The sequence below is a fragment of the Saimiri boliviensis genome, chromosome 12, assembly GCF_048565385.1.
Source record: "Saimiri boliviensis isolate mSaiBol1 chromosome 12, mSaiBol1.pri, whole genome shotgun sequence".
Classification (NCBI taxonomy): domain Eukaryota; kingdom Metazoa; phylum Chordata; class Mammalia; order Primates; family Cebidae; genus Saimiri; species Saimiri boliviensis.
The window spans coordinates 81,664,655-81,690,484 of record NC_133460.1 but is presented as its reverse complement, the minus strand read 5'-3'; the positions used below and the strand labels follow the sequence as shown (position 1 = coordinate 81,690,484).

The 25,830-nt window shown below is 52.1% G+C and overlaps 1 protein-coding gene across 1 annotated transcript in view; it reads left to right on the top strand.

Annotated features, from left to right (window-relative positions):
- Positions 1 to 21,599, top strand: part of SLIT1 (slit guidance ligand 1) — a 191,464-nt gene extending 169,865 nt beyond the window's left edge. Inside the window, exons 26-37 of the mRNA XM_003922342.4 lie at positions 2,001 to 2,164; positions 4,331 to 4,455; positions 4,744 to 4,841; positions 9,203 to 9,342; positions 9,526 to 9,619; positions 12,191 to 12,328; positions 15,918 to 16,155; positions 17,782 to 17,912; positions 18,352 to 18,506; positions 19,528 to 19,816; positions 20,133 to 20,344; positions 21,108 to 21,599. Coding sequence (XP_003922391.1) covers positions 2,001 to 2,164; positions 4,331 to 4,455; positions 4,744 to 4,841; positions 9,203 to 9,342; positions 9,526 to 9,619; positions 12,191 to 12,328; positions 15,918 to 16,155; positions 17,782 to 17,912; positions 18,352 to 18,506; positions 19,528 to 19,816; positions 20,133 to 20,344; positions 21,108 to 21,346 — 2,023 coding nt within the window. The 3' untranslated portion in view covers positions 21,347 to 21,599. The remainder of the gene's footprint in view (positions 1 to 2,000; positions 2,165 to 4,330; positions 4,456 to 4,743; positions 4,842 to 9,202; positions 9,343 to 9,525; positions 9,620 to 12,190; positions 12,329 to 15,917; positions 16,156 to 17,781; positions 17,913 to 18,351; positions 18,507 to 19,527; positions 19,817 to 20,132; positions 20,345 to 21,107) is intronic.
- Positions 21,600 to 25,830: the final 4,231 nt, after the last annotated feature.

Sequence of the window (25,830 nt, the reverse complement as noted above, 5' to 3'; positions counted from 1 at the left end):
TGCTTCTAGGCATCTGTTCTAGAGAAATATTCATACCTCACAAAGAGGAGCCGGACGCGGTGGCTCACACCTGTAATCCCAACACTTTGTGAGGCTGAGGCGGGCGGATCACTCAAGGCCAGAAATTTGAGTCTACCCTGGCCAACATGGTGAAACCCCGTCTCTACTAAAAATACAAAAAAAAAAAAAAAAAAAAAAAAAAAAAAAAGCTGGGCATGGTAGTGCACACCTGTAATCCCAGCTACTCAGGAGGCTAAGGTATAAGAATCACTCAAACCTGGGAAGCAGAGGTTGTGGTGAGCTGAGACTGTACCACTGCACCCCTGGGCCACAGAGCGAGACCTTGTCTTGAGGGGGAAAAAAAAAGAAAGAGGCACGTGCGAGTGTTCACTGCCATTGGAAGCAACCAGACTGTCCAGCAGCAGGGACGCTGCTTACGGTGCCACGGGGCATCCACTCTTCGGGATATTGTGGGACAGTGGACACAGTGAGATGGATGCTTATATACTAACTGGGAAGATTCCCCAGGCGTGCTGTTTAGTGACAAGGAGAAAGCTGCTCAGTAGAGCCATGCTTTGTAAGGAGGTACCATGTGTGTACATGGGGGGAAGGCCTGAAAGGGCTCACACCAGAGCATGGTGACCCTGCAACCGTGTGTCCCCTTGTGAAGGGCAGTGACAGTGAGGTGTAGACTTCTGATTTTTGTAATAGGAATGTATCACAATTTATGTGACCACTCCCCATTGATGAGCATGAGAGTTTCCAGTCTTTCTATTACAAATAGGGCCATTGCACAGATGTCTTTACAGGTGCCTACAGGTAAACGCCCAGAAACAATGGCTGGCTCAGAAGGCAACTGCGTGAGTCACATGATAAGTGTCACACAATCTTCTCCATAGGGGCGCTACCATTTTGCACCCCCATCAGAAACACAGGAATGTGCCTTCAAAAAAAATTGAGGTGAAATTCACATAATATCAAATTAACCTTTTTTTTTTTTTAAAGTGTACAACTCAGTGGCATTTAATCATTCACGGTATTGTGCGAGGCGGAGGCTGGCTTTGTCTGCAGTGTCTGAAAGTGGCTGACAATGAGAATGCATTCGTGTGTTCTGTTTAATTAAAAAGGAAAAGAAAAATAAGAGCATGGGTTTCAGAGGCAGGCAGCAGCGCATCTGGATCCAGGCGCTGCCCTTCACTAGTTGTGTGACCCCAGGGAAATTACTTATTCCATGGGCGGCTCAGCACCCAGGTCTTTGAGATGGAGAGAAGACTTGCAGAGCGGGGCTGATGACGTGATGTGGTGCACAAACACGGGAAAGTCGCTGTCTCATTGCAGCGATTGACATTGGTTGCTTTCTCCCAGTGCACACCGGAGGCAGGGTATTCATAGGCTCTGGCCCCAACAGCTTGGGTTCAAGTCCCAGCTCCCTGTTTCTGTGTCTGATCCTCAGCCTTTGTGAGCCTCGGTTTCTGCACATGTGAAATGGGGAGAGTCGTGTGTGCTGAGGACTGAGACAGTGTGTATGCAGTGCTTAAAACGGCACCGGCGGCTGGGTGTGGTGGCTTACACCTGTAATTCTAGCATTTTGGGAGGCTGAGATGAGTGGATCACCTGAGGTCAGGAGTTCGAGACCAGCCTGATCAATATGGTGAAACCCATCTCTACTAAAAATACAAAAATTAGCCAGGTGTGGTGGCATGTGTCTGTAATCCCAGCCACCTGGGAGGCTGAGACAGGAGAATCACTTGAACCCAGGAGGTAGAGGTTGCGGTGAGCCAAGATCGCGCCATTGCACACCAGCCTGGCAACAGAGTGAGACTCCATCTCAAAAAAAGAAAAAAACCGACAACACCACAGCACTGGCTACACAGTAAATGTGAAATGGAGAAGGCTCGGATTTTTGCCGGCCCCCGGTGGAGTGCCTGGGATCCGAGGTTCCCAGTGGGTGAGGAATCCTATGAAGCTGTAATGCCTGCTTCTCTCTGCTTTCTGCTCAGGGCCATTGGTGCCAACCCCCTGTACTGTGACTGCCACCTCCGCTGGCTGTCCAGCTGGGTGAAGACTGGCTACAAGGAACCAGGCATTGCCCGCTGTGCTGGGCCCCCGGACATGGAGGGCAAGCTGCTCCTCACCACGCCTGCCAAGAAGTTTGAATGCCAAGGTAAGCCCAGGAGCGTGTCCTCCTGCTGCTGGGGGCCACAGAACTGGCCCAGCACTTCAGGGCCTTCCCGACATGCGTGTGTCCCTGTGGTGACCACTGGGCGGGGGGTCAGGGGACAGGAACGAGGCACCTGCAGCTCGATGGCTGCCTTCCAGTCCCGACATGTCATGGACAAAAAAAAAGCCAGGCAGGAAAATCTCAGGCTGGCAGGGCTATAATCCCTCCCTGTGGTTACACAAGGAAAACAAAAATAGCAGCAGTGTTTCTGGAAGCTCCAACCCTCAGCAGAGCAAGCTCGCAGACCTCTGTTTGGTAGGAGTTTTCGTTGAACAGTTAACTGAGACCTCTCTCAGTACCTGCTGGAGCAGGGGACCCCACAGCCACTCTCCTGACATTTACAGAAATACAGAGCCAGGGTGTCACTGGAGGCTGCTTCCAGCTTTCCCCCAAGACCTTCCACTGTGGGCATTTGTAAATACATGTTCAGGGATTGAGTGACAGACAGCTCAAGCCCCAGAAGCCCTGCTGAGCACAGACAGGTGGCTGAGTGGCTGCTGGGCCGGGCTTTATGTGCAGGGGCACAGCAGGGGGAGGGCACCGGAGGCCATGGAGCACGGCCCTTGCCCTCTGCAAGCTCAGAGGCCACCATCGGAAATGAAGCTGACAGCCGTTGGTTAATGAGGAGGTCCTGGGCCACCCTGCTCGCAGGATGCTGTCATAGCCGTGACAGCTCAGAGGGGCCTGATCTGTGGCTTGGCTGTTGGGAGCAAGTCAGTTTATGCTGAAACATTTGCTCTGTGTTTGTTTAACGGGGTAGGATTCGTGTTGGTGAGAAGGGTTTTGTTTTTGGTTTTTTAATTACTATTGAAATAGAACATGCACACACATTGAAGTACACAGATCATGAGTGAATGAGTCGCTGCAGTTTCACAAACCAAACTCACCCAGGTAACCTACACCTGAATAAACAGAACCTCACCTGGGTGTGGTGGCTCACACCTGTAATCCTAGCACTCTGGGAGGCTGAGTTGGGTGGCTTGCTTGAGCCCAGGAGTTCGAGACCAGCCTGGGCAACATGGCGAGACTCTGTCACTACAAAAAATTTTTTAAATTAGCTGGGCATAGTGATGTGTGCCTTTGTCCCAGCTACTGGGAAGGTGGAAATGGGAGGATCACTTGAGCCCAGGAAACTGAGGCTGCCGTGAGCCATGTTTGTGCCAGTGCACTGTAGCCTGGGTGACAGAGTGAGACCCTGTCTCAAAAAAAAGGAAAAAAAAAAAAAAAAAAAGAAGCAGAACCACACCTCCACCCCACAAGTCTGTCATGTGTTGTAGTTACTGCTGCAAAGTGTTTTTATTTCTGTTCACGCTCATACCTCCTCAGCAGGAGCAATATTCCACCCCTTCTAGAAGGTGTCTTCTAGGGAAGCCTGAGTTCCTATGTAGTCTCCTGAGATCCTGATGCCCCTGACAGGGTGTGTCCCAAGTGGCCTGGCTGCTGGCTCCTCTGGTTACTTCCACAGCCAGTGCATCCTGGAGATGCTGGAGGGAACTGCCATAGCAGGGAGATGGGGGAAATGGTCCTCCCTGGCTCAGGCGTGGAGGGGAACAACCCCTGCTCCTTGGCATGGCCAACCTGCAGAGCCAAGCTTGGGCACGATGCTCACAGAGCCACCGTCTCCTCTCTGCCAAGGTGGCCACCTTCTGTCTTCCTAATCAGCAGGTGTCAGGCTGGGGTCATTGCCTCAGAAGGGCATGAGGGAACACAGCAAGGGTTGGCCAACTTCGGTGGTAGCAGTTGTGCCCTTACATGGATCATCCGGCCCTAATGGCTGCTGTGCACAGCGCCCACCGCCTGCCTGCCAAGCACGCTGTGTGCACTGGAATTCACTGGTTTAGCTCTCCCGGGGCTGCACTGAGCCCTCCAGCTGTGATTGGAATACATGCCTGAGGCAGGGGCTGTCATTAACCCGGTTTCACAGAAAAGGGTCTGAAGGCTGGAAAGGTGGGCAGTGCTGGGGTGGGGGGCGGGTAGTATGAGCACAATCTGGGGAAAAATCAGGAGGGAAAAGGCTCCTTGGAAGTGGGCTCCTAGGGGGGTGAGGCTCTGTACCCAGCCCTGGGCTGCCCACCCCTCCCCCATACTAACACCCTCTCCTTGCTGCAGGCCCCCCCACACTGGCTGTCCAGGCCAAGTGTGATCCCTGCTTGTCCAGTCCCTGCCAGAACCAGGGCACCTGCCACAATGACCCCCTTGAGGTGTACAGGTGTGCTTGCCCCAGCGGCTATAAGGTGAGTGGAGGCAGAGGTGGGGAGGAGGAGGCCTCCTGTGCGCTGCAGGCTGTCCCTCCCCAGGGCCCAGGGCACTGCCTGGCTCAGAGCAGATGCTTGAGTGAACCTGTAATCAATGACTTAACATGTGAATGAATGAATGAATGAATGAATGGAGTGGGCAAATGAATGAATGAAAACAAGTAACTCCTGGGACAGGGAGGCTGAGCTGCTGAGGGTCTGGCTGGCTGTTGGCTCACACTAACTCCCAGGTCTCCCTGGGGTCCCCATCACTGATTTTCCCCCCAGGGCCGAGACTGTGAGGTATCCCTGGACAGCTGTTCCAGTGGCCCCTGTGAAAACGGGGGCACCTGCCGTGCACAGGAGGGAGAGGATGCCCCATTCACGTGAGTTGCCTGAAGGGGCAGGAGCCTGGTGAGCGCTGAGGAGCCAGCACCTGTGCCTCAGGGCCCTCCTCTCCATCAGGGATGGCCCAGGCTTCCCGTGCCCTGAGGGGAGGTAGAGGCAGCTGTGGGGAGCAGGCATGTATACCAAGTCATAGCCAGAGGGCTCTCCAAGCCCACCGGGCCAAGCCCCTCCTTGCCCAGCTGTGGTGGGAGCACAGAGAGACCAGCGGACGCCTGGGCTGCGCAGCTCCCCTGCTCCAGGAGTGAGCAGAGCTTGGAGCCGGCTCTGCGGCTTCTTGCTCCAGCCCTTCCTCCTGCTCCTGCCAAGTGCCATGGGGGTGTTTTAGAAGGCACCAGGAATCCATGGCCAAAGCATATACAGTGCAGTGCCAAGCACCACAGCAGGGCATTTGAAATTCCTATCAATTTCCACTCAATCCAAAGCCTCCAATCTCCCTTGAACAGCCTGCCCCTGGCAGTGCTGCCTACAGGCAGGGCCCTGGCCAGCCCCCTCAAACTGCCACTCTGAGCCCCTGAGACACAGCTGAGGCTGCTGCTGGGTGGGTGGGGTCTGCCCAGAGGTGGGAGCCCAGGCCTGTTTGGTCTCTTTGGGGTCTCCCATCTTATAAGTCACCTTGGGCACTGTGGGAAGAGATGGCCCCCCAGCCCTGCCCCGAGCAGCCCATTTCCTGCTATTCAGTGAAGGGGCCAGCCCTAGTGACCCCATCTCTTACGTCCTTTCAGAGCCGACATCGCCGCCCAATCCCCCTCCCACTGGCTACTTCCCCCAGGACCCCCCCGCCCCAATGAGCCCCAGCATCCCAGAGCTTTCCTGAGGAATACGTAGGATTCAGTTGCTGGAAATAAATTGCTGGCACAATAAATTGGCTCTTCAGAAAATGATGTTGAGTCTAGGGGCAGAAATGGCTGCGCCTGCCTCTGCCACCCAAATCACCGGATGTAAAAATGAAACAGTACGTGGCCTCTCTTCCCTGGGCTGCCTTGGGAACGGCGTCCTCACACTCTGCACCCAGCCTCCTCTGGGCTTCGGTGAGCAGCTCCATGGGTGCGCCCCTCCTCATTCCTAAGACAGTCAGCGGGAGCTGAAAGACCCCCTTCACCTTGAGATGGAGGATGGGCCGGTCCCCTCACCTCACCGCCTTACAGACTGGGGGCCAGGGGAGCGGGCCCTGCAGGTAGAAAGGGGGTGCCTCCATGAGTCCCCTTCAACCCTGAGGCTCACTGGGCGCCTGTTTTCCTAAGCCACGTCCACTCCCACTGCCCTGCTCCAGCTGCCCAGAGGGCACTTCCTGAAATGTGAGGCTGACCCTGTCACCCCAGTGGAAAACCCCGCTGCTGGTCCCCTCCAGCCTTCGGGGGAAAAATTTCACCACAGACCATTTCCTGAAATGGTGGTTTGAATTCTTTTTACTCACATAACTCCCCAAACATATTCTAAAAACTATACGTTCTCTCACACATTCTTAGATTGACAGCTAAAATGTTCATTATAAGTTTTTCATTGTAAATATTATGAACATTTTAAGATAAAACTATTGCTTTATTTGGGAGGTTGAGGTGGAAGGGCCTTAAGACCAGGAGTTGGAGGCCAGCCTGGGCAATGTGGCAGAATCCCCATGGCAAAACCCATCTCTACAGAAAATTAAAAATTAGCCAGGTGTAATGATGAGTGCTTGTAGCCCCAGCTTCTCAGGAGGCTGAGGTGGGAGGATTGCTTGAGCTCAGGAAGTAGAGGCTGCAGTGAGCCGTGATCACACCACAGCACTCCTGCCTGGACAGCAGAGTGAGACTTTGTCTCTAAAACCAAAAATTAAGTTTTAAAAACTATGACATTAAATCATTCTTTTATCATCCTCCAATGAAATCTAAACAGCATGGCATTTTGCCACTTTTTTTTTTTTTTTTTTTTTTAGACAGAATCTTGTTCTGTCACCCAGGCTGGAGTGCAGTGGTGGGATCTCGGCTCATTGCAACCTCCGCCTCCTGTGTTCAAGCAGTTCTCCTGCCTCAGCCTCCTGAGTAGCTGGGACCACAGGCACGCACCACCAAACCCAGCTAATTTTTGTATTTTTAGCAGAGATGGGGTTTCACCATGTTGGCCAGGCTGGTCTCAAACTCCTGACCTCAAGGGATCCACCCATCTTAGCCTCAAAAAGTGATGGGATTACAGGCATGCGCCACCATGCCCAGCCAATTGGACCCCACTTTAAAATGACATGAACAGGTTCTTCTTTAACAGTTAAATATTTCACCTTGTTCTTTTCTCTCCTCTAACATTTGCATTTTATTCCTTACCCTCCCATGTTTCTTTCTAACCTAATAGATTTTTATGCTAGTGTCTTTTCTCCAGTACCCTGACATACGTCTCTGTCCCCACCATGGGTACACGTAAGTTAAAACTTAAAGGTGTTTCTTTCATTCTTATCACCATAAGCCTCTGATTTAAAGTTTCTTTTGCAGCAAGTTACCCCTACAATAATTCAAAACAACTTAACTATATTATAAAATTAAAAATTAGTACATATAAAAGGAAAATGTTATTAGACTGTATCTCTTTTAATGAGATGGATGTGGGTCATTTTCTTTTCTTCTCTCAGTTGGTTTATGGATGAGTGTTGCAGAATATGAGAAGACACAGCAGATTTATTCCTGTTTTGTTTTTATAGCTGCAAATGCTAGAGGAGTTTGTTCATGTAAATAAACTGATGAGGTTAGTTTTATTATAGCTGTGTCACTTAATTCTTTGAAAGCCTTCCCAGGTTACATGCCAAATCTCCACAGTGACCTGTCATCAAGATTATTTTTAATATTCTATCAGCTGACAGTTCCATGAGGCCTTCCTTCAATTACTTCCAGTACACAGAACTGGAAATCTCTTGACTTAGATTGTATGTATTCATTCACTTTCTAAGCATCAGGATTCCTGATTGCCCCTTTACTTGGTGTCTGGAGGCATGCTCCCCGTTCTACCTGGAGGGCGTGTCCCATTACCCCCAGTCTGTAAGGACTGAGGCTGAGAGGCCACCTTTTTAGAGTTCCGGGCCGGGTCAATTTAGGGAGGAGCTCATGAAGATATTTGAAGATCTGGACATTAATTTCTTGGACCTCTCTCTGATCTACACACCTCATGGAAAACCCTGGGTGCCCCAGGGGAAGGTGTGTCCTGGCTTGAAGGTCACTGACTTCCAGGGCCCCTCATGACCAGGCTCCTGCTCAATGCAGCCTCTTGCTCACTGTGCCTGAAGTCTGTGTTCCTGAAGTATTGAACTGTGTGAATGGGCAGGGCCCCTGCAGAAGACTTCCACTCCAGGCTTTTTTTTTTTTTTGAGATGGAATCTCATTCTGTCGCCTAGGCTGGAGTGCAGTGGCATAATCTTGGCTCACTGCAACCTCTGCCTCCCAGGTTCAAGTGATTCTCCTGCCTCAGCCTCCTGAGTAGCTGGGATTACAGGCACATGGGACCATACCCAGCTAATTTTTTTTTTTTTTTTTTTTTTTTTTGAGACGGAGTTTCGCTCTTGTTACCCAGGCTGGAGTGCCATGGCGCGATCTCGGCTCACCGCAACCTCCGCCTCCTGGGTTCAGGCAATTCTCCTGCCTCAGCCTCCCGAGTAGCTGGGATTACAGGCACGCGCCGCCATGCCCAGCTAATTTTTTGCACCTTTAGTAGAGACAGGGTTTCACCATGCTGACCAGGATGGTCTCGATCTCTTGACCTCGTGATCCACCCGCCTCGGCCTCCCAAAGTGCTGGGATTACAGGCTTGAGCCACCGCGCCCGGCAATTTTTGTTTTTTAATAGAGGCGGGATTTCACCATGTTGGCCAGGCTAGTCTTGATCTCCTGACCTTAGGTGATCCACCTGCCTTGGCCTCACAAAGTGCTGAGATTACAGGTGTGACCCACTGCGCCCAGCTACTCCAGGTTTTTACACACTCCTCTGCCCCAGTCACCTTCCTCCTCCTCCTGCTCTCCCTTGTCAGGGTCCTTGGTTAATTCATCACCTCCTCCAGGAAGCCTGCCCTTATCATTCTCTGCCGAGGAGGAGCCAGGTGTCTCCTGCATCTCTGTCCTGGCTCCCTGGCTTCAGTGCTTACACCACGCTTCCTTACTACCGCTGCTCTCTCTGCCCACCTCCCCTTTGCCTTCCCACTAGACTGTGAGTGAATCCCATGAGGGCAGGGTCAGTCTTGGTCACCTCTAGCCCCACCCAGCACCTGGCAAGGGCCTGGCCCAGAGTAGGGACCCTAACTCTGTGGAATGGTGATACTGACTGGGAGCCACAGGCTTCCATCAGTGTCCCAGGAGGGCTGTCTCTCCATCCTCCCTTTCCCCACACAGGTGCTCCTGTCCCACCGGCTTTGAAGGACCAACCTGTGGGATAAACACGGATGATTGTGTGGAGCATGCCTGTGCCAACGGGGGCATCTGTGTGGACGGCGTGGGCAACTACACCTGCCAGTGCCCCCTGCAGTACGAGGGTAAGCGTGTCAGGGCCGCAGTGTCTGGGGGAGGTGGGGGACAGAGACAGCCTAGAGCCCCCATGCCCGGGAGTGGAAGGGGGTCCCTGGCTCAGTGTGCGCCGGTGGTTTCTGTGGGCCCGGCCACCTGGCAGAGCACAGGAGAACAACTTCTCTCCTGCCCCTTGCTCCTTCTTTCTCCAGGAAGGGCCTGTGAGCAGCTGGTGGACTTGTGCTCTCCGGATCTGAACCCGTGTCAACACGAGGCCCAGTGTGTGGGCACCCCAGATGGGCCCAGGTCAGTGTTGCCCTTTTCCAGGACCAGGGAGGAGCTCTGGTTGCTGAGTCAGGCTGGATTCCAATCTGGACTCCACACCCCACCCTCATTTCCTCACTTGTCCAGTGGGTTTGGTCTCAGTTCCACAGGGTTCCTAGAATCCATGCAGGGTGGCGGGTGGAGGGGTGTTGGGCACAGCATTGTGGCCACAGAGACCTGGGTGTGAAGTATGACCCTGAAGGTGTCACTTGCCTGCTCCGAGCCTGTTTTCTTGCCTGTAAACTGGCGTGACAGTAGCTTCCTCCTGGGCTGGTTGCAAGGGAAATTTAAAAAATGCATGGAAAGCACTTAGCTCCAGGTCTGGCATCGTTAAGTGTTCCAGGCTATGATTCCAGATCCACCATTTCTTATCCCCAATTACAAAATCCACAAAACATGGGAAAGCATCCCATCTCATGGCAAAATCTGACCTGGACGTATTTGGTAATAAAAGCTGGCCTGCACCGGCATGAGATTGCTTTCTGTTGTTATTCATCCCATGTAATGTGAATATGTGTAGATTTTGTGGCAGAAACATGAGTAAGCCTGATTACTGGGCAGCTTCAGTGCCTACCAGCAGGCTGTGTGATATGCATAGTCTGACCTTACCAAAACCTAAAAAGTGTTGAATTCCAAAACCTATCTGGCCCCAGGAGGTTTGGGTAAAAAGTTGTTAGCCTGTGTTTTCGTCATGGTTGTTACCAGCATATGTGAAAGTGTCTGTTACTTGAAGACTGCTTTATGAAGGTCATACATTTTTTAAATGATGCTTCCGGACTGCAGTTTGCAAACGTAGTCTCATTTCTGAGACCTCCCCATTCCACCCATCAGGGCAGCAAGGGGTGGTCAGGGCAGAGCTTCTTGGGGCTTGCGGCTAAGGAACCCAAGCCCAGGGACTCAGGCCAACACCAGTGGATGGAGTCCCCCAGCATCCCCCTGTCTAGCTGGGGCAGCCTGGGGCCCATGACAGGAAGTGAGAGTCCAGGATCGTTGAGGCCTGCTTCCATGATCAGTGGGCTCACAAGAGCCTCCATCCAAACAGTGGACCAACGCTGCACTCCTGTGGGGGCTTCCAGGGGTGGGGCTTGGCAGGCAGACCAAGCAGCAGTGGCAGATCGGGTGACATGCGCCCTCCCTGGAGGGTGGGATAAGGCAGGAGTACACACCGTGCAGCCTGGAGCTCCTGGCACAGTCCCTCAATCACGAAGGGCAAACGTGGTGCTTAGCTCCGGACTGGGGCCGTGGCACACAGGTGGAGTGCTGAGTGCATGTTCTCTCAACTGCCTGTCCTGGTGGAAAGATGGAACTGACATGCTCAGCTGTGCCTGGCGTTACCTGGAACCCAAGACATATATCCAGTATATAGTCATTAAATGAATGAATGAGTAGGTGGCGGCTTAGTTACTGTAACATTTTTCAGACTGTAACTCCAGACTCATTAGTAGATTGTGATCAATTGGATAGAAAGGGAGCCCCAGCCCCTGTTTAATGTTAATGTTAAGATTAACATTAAAAGGTGAAACAAAGTATCAGGAAGCAACATACCATCTTATAAGGATAATAAGTATCGTATGAATCTGGTTTCAAGTGTGTGTGTGTGTGTGTATGCGTGCGCGTGTGTGTGCACGTATGTGTGTACTGGGCTTGAAAGTATTTCTTATACCCTGAAAAACACTGGACAAGGAAATGAGTGAAAAACACAGGCAAGAGCACCCGTCTGCCAGGTTGTGTGGTTGAGCTTCAGAGTTAGGAGTTTAGAAGGAGTTCAGACAAGGAGACTGCTCAGTGAGGGCTGGAGTGCTCCCCAGAGGCTCCCTGGAGGAGGTGAGTTATGGGGCTGGCTGGACCCTGCAGGGAGAAAGGAGATAGCATTCTGGAATCCATGGGTGTGAAGGCAGGGAAGTGCTTGGTGAGGTGGGCTTGGTGTAGAGGAGCAGATCTGTTGGACGGGGAGCAAGGCCATTACTAGAAAGGGCTACAGGAGTGTGTCCTTTATTTGATAGGCAGACAGTAGCCCACAGGGAGTGTTTGGGGCCAGCAGTGAGGCATGGTGGCAACTGGGGGCTGACCTGGGGTCGCGGCACCCACTGAGCAGCCCTGCCGAGGACTGGGGGAAAGAGGAGTGGGGGAGCCTGTGAAACTCAGTCACGGGTGACAGATCCTGGAGAACAGGGAGGGTGCAGCTGAACCGCTGGGCAGGTCAGGAAAGGGCTGACAGTTGGCCTTGCATGTGCTGTTGTTGGGGAGGGTGGGTCTTCCGTGACGAGACTCCATCTCCTCCTGCCACTGGGGTCCACTCTTCCAGTCCCTGGCCCCTGCCTCAAGTCCACGTGAGCTCTCTTCTCCTAGTAGGAAAGGCTCCCAGGAAGGACTGGGGGCCCTTTTAGATCCAGAGCTCTGTGTGGCCTCCCGGAGAACAGCATCACTGGAACTCGAGGTTCTCTCTCTCACATGTACAGGCTGTGGTGGGTGGGGTGGGGGGCAATGCGCTCCTCTGGCCTCCCAGGTTCTGTGTGGCTGACCCCCCCAACCATCCCTCCCCACCCCCCACAGGTGTGAGTGTGTGCCAGGTTACGCAGGTGACAACTGCAGCGAGAACCAGGATGACTGCAGGGACCACCGCTGCCAGAATGGGGCGCAGTGTGTAGATGAAGTCAACAGCTACTCCTGCCTCTGTGCCGAGGGCTACAGGTGAGTGGCCCCTGGACACACTAGGAGTGACTCCTTGTGGCTGTCAGCCCCTGGGCTGGCAGGAACCTCCAGCCATTGCTAAGGAAAGCGGTATGGGTCAGAGCCTGGGAGTTGGATGCTGGGGTTTTAATCATGCCTTTGCCAGTCACCAGCTGTGCAGCCTTGGGAAAGTCATGAACGGCTCAGGGCCTAGGCAGAGGACCCCTAACCTGCTTGGTGGAGGGGGTGAGAGATGGGTGCAGATGACTGGGCCGTGTCCTGTCACTTACCTGCCTAGCCGAGCCTCTGAGGACACGTCCTGCCACAAAGGGCATCTCCCTGCCCACTGGGCTCCCCTAGGAGGTTAGACGGCCCACCCTCCCTCTGGCCACCCACATCCCATGCTCCACTCATGCATTTTTTTTAAAAAAAAAATAGCTTCAGTGAGATATAATTTACGTACCATACAGTTTACTCAGTTACATGTAAAATTCCATGGCTTTTAGTTTATTCCCAGAGTTGGGCATCCATCACCACAATCAATTTTGAACATTTTCCTTTCCCCCCAAAAAACTCCACACCCCTTATCTGTCATACCAGCCCCTCTTCATCCCAGTTCCAGGCAGCTACTAATCTCCTAATATTTGTGTCTATAAATTTGCCTGTTCTGGAGATTTCCTGTAAGGTGCATCATATCTTTGTGCTGTTCTTTGTGACTGGCTGCTTTCACTCAGAGTCATGTTGCAAGATTCATCCATGTGGTGGCAAGTGTCAGCACTTCATTCCTTCTCATGGCTAAATAGTGTTCTGTTGCATGGACATACCACATTTTGTTTACCCACTTATTAGTTGATAGGTGTTTAGGTAGTTTCCACTGTTTGGCCATAATGAAGACCGATTCTACCTACATTTGTGTACAGGTTTTTGTGTAGACATACACTTTTAATTCTCTTGGGTATTTGCCTAGGTGTGGATTTTCTGAGTCATATGTTAACTGTGTGTTTAACTGTTTGAGGAGCTACCAAGCTGTTTTCCCCAATGGCTGTACCATTCCCACCAGCAGTGTATGAGTGTGTGAAGTGGTAGCTCATTGTGGTTTTGATTTGCATTTCCTCAGTGCCCAATGATGTTGAGCATCTTTTCATGTGCTTGTTGGCCATTTAAAAATATCATCTTTGGGAAAAAAAAAAAGCCTATTCAAGTTCTTTGCTCATTTTTAAATTGAGGTATTTGTCTTTTTGTTATTGAGTTGTAGAGGCTTTTTATGTATGCTAGATAAGTCCCTTATCAGATATATGATTGGGAAGTATTTTCTCCCATTTTGTTGGCTGTCTTTTCTTGATAATGCACAAAAGTTTTTAATTTGGGTACATCTAGCTTATTTTTTATTTTGTTGCTTGTGCTGTGGGTAGCCTAAGAAACCATTGCCTAATCCAAGGTTATGAAGATTTACACCTGTGTTGTCTTCTAAGAGTTTTATAGTTTTAGCTCTTATATTTAGGCCATTGATTCATTTTGTGTTAATGTTTATATATGGTGTGAGGTAGGAGGCCCAACTTCATTCTTTTGCATGCAGATATACATACAGTTGTACTAACACTATTTGTTGAAAACATAATCCTTTCCAATTGAACAGTCTTGGCACTCTTGTCAAAATCAACTAAGTCTAAATGTAAGGATATTTCTGGACTCTAAGTTCTATTCCATTAATCTGTATGACTATCTTTAGGCCAGTACCACACTTTCTTGATTACTGTAGTTTTTGTGATCTTATTTTGAAATTGGGAAGTGTGAGTTCTCCTAGTTTGTTTTTCTTTTTAAAGATTGTTTTGGCTATTCTGATTGCCTTGAATTTCTGTGTGAACCTTAGGGTCAGCATGTTGATTTCTGCAAAGAAGTTAACTGGGATTTTGATAAAGATTGTATTAAAGCTGTAGATCAATTTAGCTAGTATTCCCATTTTAACAATATTAAGCATATTGATCCATGAATATTAATGCCTTTCCATTTATTTAGATCTTCTTTAATTTCTTTCAACATCTTGTAGTTTTCAAACTATAAGTTTTGCACTTTAAAAAAAATTATTCTTATTTTATTCTGCTTGATGCGATTGTAAAGGAATTGTTTTTTTAATTTTATTTTTTGTTTGATTTTTGTGCATTAATCTGGTATTCTACAATCGTGCTGAATTATTTCATTAATTCTAATAGCATTTTAGTGGAATCTGTAGGATTTTCTTACACAAGATCATGTCATCTGGATGCATTTTATTTCTCCTTCCTTCCCTCTTTCCCTTTCTTGCCTGCCTTCCTGCCTGCCTTTCCTTCCCTTCCTCCCTCTCCCTCCCTTCTTCCTTCATTCCTTTTCTTTCCTTTCCTTTTTTCTTGTCATGGCTAGAACCTCCAGTAAAATATTGAATAGAAGTTGTGAGAACAAATATCTTTGCGTTGTTCCTAATCTTAGGAGGAAAGAATTCAGTCTCTCTTTACTAAGTATGATGTCATTTGTGTGTTTTTTGTAGGTGCCCTTTATCAGGTTGATGCAGTTCACTTCTATTTCTAGTTTGTGGAGTGTTTTTGTCATGAAGGAATGTTTAAGTTTGTCAAATGCTTTTTCTGCATCTATTGAGATGAACATTTGTTTTGCTTTTTTGTTTATCAATATCATGTATTCTATTAATTGAATTTCAGATGTCAAACCAGCCTTGCATTCCTGGGGTAAATCTTACTTGGTCATTGTATATAATCTTTTTTTCAATGGCGTATTTGATTTGCTAATAATTTGTTGAGGATTTTGGTGACAAAATGTATGATATTGGTCTAGTTTTTTTGTGATCTATTTTGTTGTGACATCTTTGGTTTTGGTATCAGAGTAATGCTGGTCTCATGGAATGAGTTAGAAAGTGTTCCCTCATTTTTGATTTTTTGGACAAGTTTGTGAAGAATTGATATTTATTGTTTTTAAATGTTTGGTAGAATTCACCAGTGAAACCATCTGGACCTGGGAAGTGTTCTGATTACTAATTCAATTTCTTTACTAGTTATAGGTCTATTCATATTTTCTATTTTTTCTTGGTTCAGTTTTGGTAGTTTGCGTATTTCTAGGAATTTGTCCATTTCTCTATGTTAGCTAGTTTGTTGGTGTATTTTTGTTCATAGTATACCTTTATAATTCATTGTATTTCTATAAGGTTTGTAGTAATGTCCCTTCTTTTATTTCTTATTTTAGTAATTTGACTTTTCCCTCTTTATGCCTGTGTCTTAATTCTCAGTTTTCTTTTCTGCAAAATGGGTATAGTAAAATCTGCCTTGAAGAGTTATTGACATAGGCAGTAATCATCTTGGATCTTGTTAAAAAGCAGATTCAGTGGGTTTTTCATTTCTATCAAGTGTCTAGGTAATGTTGATGCTGCTAGACTAGGGACCATACTTGTTTCTTGGTATCCTTCCAGCTCTCATCTCTCTCATGAAAAGTGTTTATTAGGAGCATCTTCTGTCACTTTAAGAATCCATTTTCCCAAGATGTTTAGTGAATTTCTCTTTAGGGCTGTGGGAGAGGAAGATACCTCCTTCCTCTTTGGCCTTCTCTGACTTGTGTCCTTTCCTCTCAGCGGACAGCTCTGTGAGATCCCTCCCCATCCGCCTGCCCCCAAGAGCCCCTGTGAGGGGACTGAGTGCCAGAATGGGGCCAACTGTGTGGACCAGGGCAACAGGCCTGTGTGCCAGTGCCTCCCAGGCTTCGGTGGCCCTGAGTGTGAGAAGTTGCTCAGTGTCAACTTTGTGGATCGGGACACTTACCTGCAGTTCACTGACCTGCAAAACTGGCCACGGGCCAACATCACCCTGCAGGTGCGTGCCAGAGGGGTTGGTCATAGATGGGCGTCAGGGAGCAGGGGACCCTGGCTTAGGCCAGAGCATCAAGACGTGTCCCTGCATGGTGCCTGGGGAACTAAAAGGACCCTGTGAATCAAAATTCTTTGCATGCGGATATCAGAATCTCAGCTTGAACTAGTTTAAGCACAGTTAGAAAGGTTATAGAGTCACAAAACCAGAGCAGGGGTGGACATGGTCTCATGGGTAACTGGATTCAGAAAACTAGACTTGCCATCATCCTCTCCCACCATTTCTTGTCCCAACTACTCCTCAGCATCTGCCTTCAGTGCTGCAGACAGGCTTTCTATGTGTGGCTGGAGTATGACCAGAGTTAACTTTGAGCTAATCCCTTTAACCAAATGTACCTAGGGTCCCTTAAATCGCCCTTTCCCTGCCTTCGGTTCCATCTCAGAACATCTTCATAGTGAGGGGAGAGTAAATCGAGTCCCACTTCAATGGCATTGGTGAAATCTATCGATGTTTTGCTAAATACTTTTTGGGGATGGAGAGGAGAGTGGCTTACGTTGCAAGCACATGATAAGGAATGTTAAACTCTCCTTTAGTCGTCTTTCTCTTTCCCCCAACTTCCATTCCCTGTCACAAATGCCACCTCTTTCTTCCCTCTCTTTTGTCCTCTTTCCCTTTTTTCTCAGAGCTCTTCAGCCTCTCAAACATGCGCATTCTGCTCTTCCCCTATGTCACCTCTCCAATATCCTGTCCACTCACATAGTCTACAGGGCAAGACAACAGCTAGCCTAACCGCAAAAAATAAAATTCACCAAAACCCTAACCAGCCATTGCCTTGGGCATGTTTTCGGTTTATCCTCATCTTACCATTTACGAAGGCTCTTCCTTGAAAGTTTTAATTCCGTCAGCTCAAGGAAGATCTCCGATTGGCCTGGCGTTAGTCCCATGCCCATCTCGGAACCAACCGCTGAGTCCGAGGAGATGGGGCAGGGTGACTGGACAGCCTGGGTCCTATGCCCGGCTCCACAGACCAGGGGCCTCAGGGTCTTTACCAGATGAAACGGAGGAAGCAGGACAAGGCAGGGAACAGTGATCATGGCTCCTGCAGCATCTTAGAGGGATCTCCCTCCTGAGGCAAAGATCTCACTTTGCTTGCACAGTTCCAGAGACAGGCACTACTTTCTGAGTGGCTCCTTCCACTAGGCTTGGATGACTCTGGCTGTCAGAGAGCCTTCCGGAACTTGTCCTTTCCATAGTTCCCACCCTAAGCAGCTAGCTCCCTGGGGCCCACAGGACAGGGCACCCACACTCAGCAGAGAGAGGTCCCGTTCTAATTTTTCTCTCTGGGAAGGTTGTCCTGAGGTCTCTTGGCCACTCTCTGGCACAGAGTTTCCAGGCTTCAGTGGCCCAGAACCCTCCCCTGCCTGGACCTGGCCAGGCTGGCAGTGGATGGGGCTTGAACCCGAGGCTGCAGCCTCTGTCAGCGCCCCCTGGAGGAATGGCCCTGGGGAGGCTGGCCAGGTAGAGGAAGAGAGCATCTCTCTTCCAACCTTGGGTCCCCTCTCTGCCCCACCTGCCAGCCTGTGCTGCTGCTGCGTGGGGTCGGGTGGGAGAGAAAGTGCCACTGCCCATCAGGTCTCCACGGCAGAGGACAATGGAATCCTTCTGTACAACGGGGACAACGACCACATTGCAGTTGAGCTGTACCAGGGCCATGTGCGTGTCAGCTACGACCCAGGCAGCTACCCCAGCTCTGCCATCTACAGGTAGGGCTTCCTCATGTCCTCCAGCTGGCCTCAGGGGTACGGGACTGCCAGGGCGAGGCCTCCTGGGCCGAAAGCAAGTGGTTATCAAGACCTCTAGAAACCTGGGCTGCCCAAGTTTGAAGGACACTTGAACCATCAGGTCGCTCAGACCTGTGCAGGGGCCCCACCCTTCCCCATCCCTCCACCACCTTAGAGGAAGCTCCTTAATGGGGAGGGGGAGACTCGTAAGTTTGAGAACCCTGCCTGAAACCTCTCGGCCTTCCCCAGGGAGTCCAGGAAGGGGAGTGAGAGGGATCAGGTGATAGGCCATTGAGCCCCCACAGTCCTTAAGATTTAGTCTCCTGGGGAGCAGCTGCTGGTATTTCTGGGGAAGTGCCCAGGCAGGGATGGTCCAGACTGATGCCCACTCCCTGGGTTGGGGAACCCCCTCTTCTTCCAGTGCCGAGACGATCAATGATGGGCAGTTCCACACTGTTGAGCTGGTCGCCTTTGACCAGATGGTGAATCTCTCCATTGATGGCGGCAGCCCCATGACCATGGACAACTTTGGCAAACATTATACGCTCAACAGTGAGGCGCCACTCTATGTGGGAGGTGAGGATCTGGCCCTGGCAGAGGGGGGGCCTCTCTTGCTGTGTGCCCTGAGTCTGGCCAGGAGTGCTGGTGCCCAGGGACTGAGCTGCGGGAAATGTCAAGTGGGGAGATGATCCTGGTGGTGGCCAAGCTGCAGGACTGGCCTCGCTGCCTGGAGCCCAGCTGCTCTCTGCCTGGCCCAGACTGACCAAGAAGGATGGCTGTTTGGGTTGGGTGCAAGGCCTCGCTTAGGGGAGGTCCTGGGACTGTCTAAGCTGTCTGCAATACCGTGGGCACCTTTCCTCTTGGTTTTGGGCCAGGAGGGGCTTTTCAGTGGCTTAAGGTCTAGTCTTGGGGCCCTCAGAGGCCCAGGCCCCGCTGCAAGAGACTCAGGCACTGAGTCCCTACATCAGCCTCTGCCTCGGCTGGCCTTAGGGGCTTTGCAGGCTAGATGACCCCATCTACCACCTGCAAGCGTTTCCAGGTCTTGATGAGCAGGCTGCTGGATGCAGCAGGGTTGTGCTGGGGCAGGGGTGAGGGATGGCCCTGGGCCTCATCCTAGCTCAGAAGCTTCAGGCCAGTCATGAGCATCTGCCAAATGGGGCTTAGCAAGCCCTACTTCAGAGGGCTGCTGAGAAGGGATGGCCACAAAAGCAATGACCCAGCACCACACACATGAGTTCTCGGCCCTGCCCCTTTGCTACGGCTGGGGTCTCTGGGAGGTAAAAGCTCACCAGGGAGAGAAGGTGGCTTGGTGAGGGCAGCCAGACTAGGAACAGGCACCTGGTAGCCACACCCAGCAGCTGGCCACTGCCAGGCCTGATGCTCCAGCTCCAATCAAAGAGGAAGCAGCTTTTCCCTTTCATCTGGGAAAGGAGTCTGGGCCCTCCAAGGTGGCAAAGGACCTTGGATCAGGGTTGCAGAGACGAAGGACAGAGGCTGCAGGCAAGAGGGAATGCCTTGGAGCTGCCCAGACCTCAGAGGTGGTTGTCCAGCATGGCCGAGCCTGACTCAGCCCAGCTCTGCTTCCCTCCTACTCCAGGGATGCCCGTGGATGTCAACTCAGCTGCCTTCCGCCTGTGGCAGATCCTCAATGGCACCAGCTTCCACGGATGCATCCGAAACCTGTACATCAACAATGAGCTACAGGACTTCACCAAGACGCAGATGAAGCCGGGCGTTGTGCCAGGCTGTGAACCCTGCCGCAAGCTCTACTGTCTGCACGGCATCTGTCAGCCCAACGCCACCCCGGGGCCCACATGCCACTGTGAGGCCGGCTGGGGGGGCCTGCACTGCGACCAGCCCGCTGACGGCCCCTGCCATGGCCACAAGTGAGCCTGGGGCCCTGGGGGAGCCCTTGGCCCTGCCCACCTACTCCTTCCCCATGGGAAGGGCTGCCTTACAGTCTTCCAGCATAAATGAGAACATCTGGCCCAACCCAGGGTTTTATTACTTTTATCTGGCTTTCACTTTTTTATTAATAGAGCAAGGCTCATAAGGACACATGCAGAGTCACAGGCAACCCCGTTTGTTTCCATCTTGGGAACAGAATAAAGACCTGTGAAGTCAGGGCTGGGCGGGGTGGGCTGCCTCGGGTGGGGCTTGGCTGGGTCTGTCCTCACAGCACCGTTTCTCTGTCCCCTGCAGGTGTGTCCACGGGCAATGCGTGCCCCTCGACGCTCTTTCCTACAGCTGCCAGTGCCAGGATGGGTACTCGGGGGCCCTGTGCAACCAGGCCGGGGCCCCAGCAGAGCCCTGCAGAGGCCTGCAGTGCCTGCATGGCCACTGCCAGGCCTTGGCCACCAAGGAGGCACACTGTGTGTGTGACCCCGGCTTTTCGGGCGAGCTGTGTGAGCAAGGTCAGGGCCCCCCCTCCTGATGTGCCTTCCCCAGGGTCCCCCACAAATTGCTTTAGCGATTTGACTCTTTCTTCCTCCCAGCCTCGGCAGCCCTTCTGTCCTCCCCCAGCCCTGTGCCATGGGCTACTATGAGGCTTTTGGGGTCCCTCCACCCTCTGGACACTGCCCCCCCATCTTTCCTGGCCCAGTTTGCCCTGCAGCTCCCTTATCCAGGGTATGTGCCTCTTCTGGCTGGGTTCTCTCCTTGCAGAAGAGACCACCCGGGGTAACAGCTCCTGGCCCAACCTCTGCATCTTGGCCCCATCACATCATGACCTGGGAGCGGCAGCAGGAAGTCCGAGGGTTGGGGAGTCTTTCCCAGGCCCTCCCTGCTCCTTGACCAAGATGCTTCTACTGGAATCCAGACTGCTAAGGCCGGGCAGGGAGAAGCCAGAGAAACCCAGAACTCAGGCACCCTAAGGGTCCCCTAGGCCGTCCCCTCCCCAGCATGAATCCTTTTCATAATGTTGCCTCTGGGTCCTCCAGCCTCTCTTGCACAACTCTAGCAATGGGGACCCTGCCTCCCTTGAGCAGTTCAATCTGTCCCGGAAGGCCCTGGGAGGAGTTTGTGCATGTCGGCGAGAGGGGAAGTATGATGGGGTCTGAACGCCACAGGCTCCACCCTGCAGATGCTGCCCTCCTCCTCTTCCTCCCGCCTCCCTGGAGGCAGCAGCTCACCCATGGGTGTGCCCTGAGGCTTTCTTTTGGTGTCTGTCCCATCCAGAGTCCGAGTGCCGGGGGGACCCTGTCCGGGACTTTCACCAGGTCCAGAGGGGCTATGCCGTCTGCCGGACCACGCGGCCCCTGTCATGGGTGGAGTGCCGGGGCTCGTGTCCAGGCCAGGGCTGCTGCCAGGGCCTTCGGCTGAAGCGGAGGAAGTTCACCTTTGAGTGCAGTGATGGGACCTCTTTTGCCGAGGAGGTGGAAAAGCCCACCAAATGTGGCTGTGCCCTCTGTGCATAGCGCCAGGCATGGACAGGTGGTTGAGGGTGGGCAAGGGGGACCCAGCCGTTGCAGCGGGCTGGGGTGCAGGTCATCACAGGATGGCTCCTGGGCAGCTGGGCCCTCCTGGGTGGGGTGGTGCCAGAACAGCCTTTTAAAAGCAAATTGCGCCATAGCTGTGGGGCAGAGAGGATGGGTGAGGCCCGGGTTGTGGGCTGCCCTCTCCGGAAGTGCCTTGCACAAATAGGCGCTTAATAAATATTTGTTGAATGAATGTGTGCATGAGGTCAGGCCAAGAAGTGCAGAACGATGACACCCCTCCTTACCTGCTACCTGGGTCTGGAGAAGATAAATGACACCTTTCCAAACCAGCCCTGCCCTTCTGGCCTGTGGCCCAGGCTGGCTTGGAGCTGGGTCCATGGCCCCGGAAGCCTCTCACCCCTCTGCAGGTACCAGTGAAGTACTCTCAGCCTCATCAGCAGCCAGCCTGGCTCATCCCACTGCTACAGAACCTGCTGGTGGTAGGCCAGGCTGCGGAGCGGGGGTGCCGCCTCCTGCTGGCCAGGGAGGGTTGGACCCTTCCCCTCTGGGCTGACTGGCTGCTCTGCAGCCACTGCGGGTGGAGATGGTTCTAGGACAAGGCCTCTGAATCCAAAAGTTCTAGGATTGACTACTGTAGCTTCAAGGAGGGCTTATGTGGAGGTAACAGCCACAGGGGCTGCTTATGGTGGCAGACCCCACCAAAGAGGGCAGGGGCTTCTTTGCTCTAGGTAAACAAACACCATCTGCCTCCAGACATTGGCCACAGAAGGGGCACTGGTCCTGGGATCCCCAGCCAGCAGCCAGCCACAAGCTGTCGGTGAGCTATCGGCAGAGGGGCTGGGAGTGGGGGTCTGTGCCAGGGTGCTCGACCCTGGAGCAGCTGGTTCAGAGTCCTTCATACCGCAGGCGGGTAGGGAGCACTGGAAGGGATGGTGCTGCGGGCATTGGGAAGTCCCCACTGGCTCTATCACTCGGGACAAACTTCTCCCCACCTGGGCCTCGGGTTCCTCAGCTGTAAAATGGGTGGGTGGGATGACAGAAGGAACAGTGTAGACTCCCCCACTGTGGTCTTGGGAGGCCAGAGTTAGAAGACTCATCTTCACGGATCATAAGTATTTATGTGCCTAACCTGGGGCTGGGAACTGTGGGCATTCTAGCCTAATGGACAGATAGATATAAACGAATCCCAGAGCATTGCAGGAATGCCTAGGATGCCTGGGAAGAGTTGAGCTGAGTGTGGGCTCCAGCCACAGACAGCAGCCCAGGCCAGAGGGTTGCTGGCAGCAAAGGAGCCCGTGTTGGAAGAGGCGCTGAATATGATCATCTCTGTAGGCGTCTCTTCCATACACGGTGAAAATGTAGAAAGATGGTTTGTGAGGCCAAATTGTGAATTGGCTAAAGGGACGCAAAGTTGCCCTTTCCTTCCCCAGAGGGTCTCACCAAGAGGGCACATCCCCGGGGGCTTCTGGTGGGCAACAGCAGTGAGCATGTCCCTGCCCTGGCTCCCTCCACCTGTGACCAGGAGGCATGGCTGGGTGTGTGTTCAGATGAGGGACAGAGTGGCACTGTGTCCGTGTCCTGTGCCCACATCCCCGCCCAGGGCGGTGAGGGGAGCCCCTGATGCTGATTAGAAGGCTAGAGCTGGGGTAGGGGGCGCCTGGCATGTCCCAGACCACAAGGACTCAATCTAGCAACTGTTGAGTCCATGGGAAGAGAGCCCACCCTGCCCACCGGGGGAGGCATCATCATGGCAGGATCTGCCCCTCACCAGGGAGCTGGGATCTACTTGCTTGTAGCTCTGAGCAAGGCCACAGTCCCTGCCCCCACCCCGAAGTAGACAGCAGCCTGGGCCTCATCGGGCTTCTCCCAGGGCCACATAGCACAGCATCCCTCTCTTACTCCGAGTTCCCAGGCCACCGTGGGACCTTGCAGAACAGCTGCACTGGGCTGGATAGGGCAGGAAAGCTCAAGGGCAGCTAGCTTGCCTCTTCCCTAGAAGAAAGGTGCTCACCAACTCTGAGAAAGAAAGATCCCCTGGCCACCACCATTCCCCACCACCCTGGAGAAGCCAATTCCCAGGCTTGAAGGGCACTGACTGGCAGGAGACCTCTTCATTCTGCAGGTGGTAGAAAGGGCACCTGTAGACAGGTGATACCTCACCCCTCACCTGGCGCCACAGGGCTGGGAGGCGAGTGGCTGGCGTGTTTGTTCCCAGGGAGCACCATGTGAGCTTAAGCCTCCCCTGACCGGCCCCTCCACGTGGCCCAGCCTCCTAGCATGGCAGTGCTGACCTCGGAGCAGGCTGAGGATTGGAATCCGCCATGAGGTGAGGTGAGAGCTGTGTGCCCCAGGATCAGCTTCTTCTCCAATGTGGCCATCCACCAGCGAGTTGCTAAGGACCTGAGCCCACACTCACGTTGCCTGTTCACACGCGGCTTCCAAGTCCGGAATGCGGCTACAGCGAAACTGTCCCTCTGAGAAGTCCTCTCCACATCTTGCCCCCGCCCCCACCCCTTTGTGAAGACCGCTCGTTCTCTCTGCATTTTAGACATGAAGAGATACAGCAGGGTGCGTCCCGAGGGAGCTGTGGCCTTGGCAACACCCCTGGCGACAGGGCTGGGGCTCCCGGTGAAGGTGTCAGGAAGTGGAAAAGGCTGGACTTTGTCTCCTCTTTGCCTGATGGCAGCCTAACCGTAAAAGTATCTCTTTATACAGAATACTTACAGATTCTAATATATATTTGTATTTCATTTTGTTATAGTATTTTTATATGTTAAAGTCAACATCCAGCGTCTTGTTTTGCCTTTCGGATGCGATGTGGTCGTGACACGTTTTGTCGGGGTTTCTGTAGTCTTGATGGGACTCTTAAGAGACTGGTGCCGGGCGCGGTGGCTCAAGCCTGTAATCCCAGCACTTTGGGAGGCCGAGGCGGGTGGATCACGAGGTCAAGAGATCGAGACCATCCTGGTCAACATGGTGAAACCCCGTCTCTACTAAAAATAAAAAAATTAGCTGGGCATGGTGGTGCACACCTGTAGTCCCAGCTACTCGGGAGGCTGAGGCAGGAGAATTGCTCGAACCCAGGAGACGGAGGTTGCGGTGAGCCGAGATCGCGCCATTGCACTCCAGCCTGGGTAACAAGAGTGAAACTGTCTCCAAAAAAAAAAAAAAAAAAGAGAGACTGGCCTAGAGCAGGCCTGTGAGGGAGCTGCGCCCGCCCCTGAAGTATCGTTTTAGACTATGTTGATACTGTCTGTTGTCTTCCATGTGAACATGACATTGATTCACTCTGCCTTGTTGGTCTCTTTATCTCCACCAAGGGTGAGCCCGGTGCTGCTGGCGTTCTCTCCTAGGGCACTAGGGCTTCTGGGCTGATCACACCTGGGACCCCAGGGTGGCACCAAGGGGCTACACATGTAGGACATCTGTCCCTGGAACGCGCTTGTCTTCCTGAAATCCATTCCTCCTGAAGGAGGGGGCCCTGGGAGAGGGCTGGGGCACAGCCCCCCAGGGTCTGTCAGTGCGAGGCTGAGCTGGGGAGGCTGCCCATCCTCATCTCCCTTCAAGTAACTGCCGTGACAGGGACATTCTGTAAGTTTGCGCACAGAGCCACACCCATCTTTTTAATGTGGCTCTGAGGATTTTGGAGCCCATCAGGACAATCAATAGTGTGACTTCTCAGATGCCTTGTGAGGTTCACTTTCCCGTCCCTAGCACAGTGGCTGTTAAGACACTGGAGAAAGCAGGCAAACACCGGTCTGCAGTGGCTGTGTCACCAATCAGATGAGAAAACTGCAAGCACAGTTTCATGATTTATAGGACACAGGATGGATGGGGGAGGCCAGGCCTGGGCAGGCAGGCTGGGCAAGGTCACTGACAGTAAAGGGAGGCCTGAGCCAGTACCATGGACAGATTTCAGCGGAAAATTGGGCCGCGGCAATGGTCATACAAGCCACAACTTGACAGCACATGGGTCATCTTGAAAGGGGCCACCTGCTATAACTTCAGTGGTGCCTTCCAAAAAAATCAGGGATTCTGCAGGAAACGTAATGAAGAGGGTGAAGGAGAGAAAATGGGTTCCAATGGGGTTGGATGCTCCTGTGCGGCAAGGCCAGTAGCTTACCTGTCAGTCACCTGGCCTATCATCTGTGTTGCCACTTCTGCCAAAGCAGCACGTGCATAGACCTGCTGTAAAGAAACAGTGATGACAAATGGGAATGGAGAGTCAGGGGCTGTGGTGACCTGAAAGACACATTCTCCAATGTACTGTGTGTCTGCTGACTCTTACCATCAGCTAATTCTTTCCAATCTTCGTATTTTTAACTTTTTTTAAAAAAAGAAGTCAGAACTCTTAATCTTTATGTTAAAAAAAAAAAAAAAGCTCATTCTTTTAAACACTAGGTTAAAGAAAACACATCTATGGGCCACCAGTTTGCTATTTCTTGAAGTAAATTCAGTGGCAA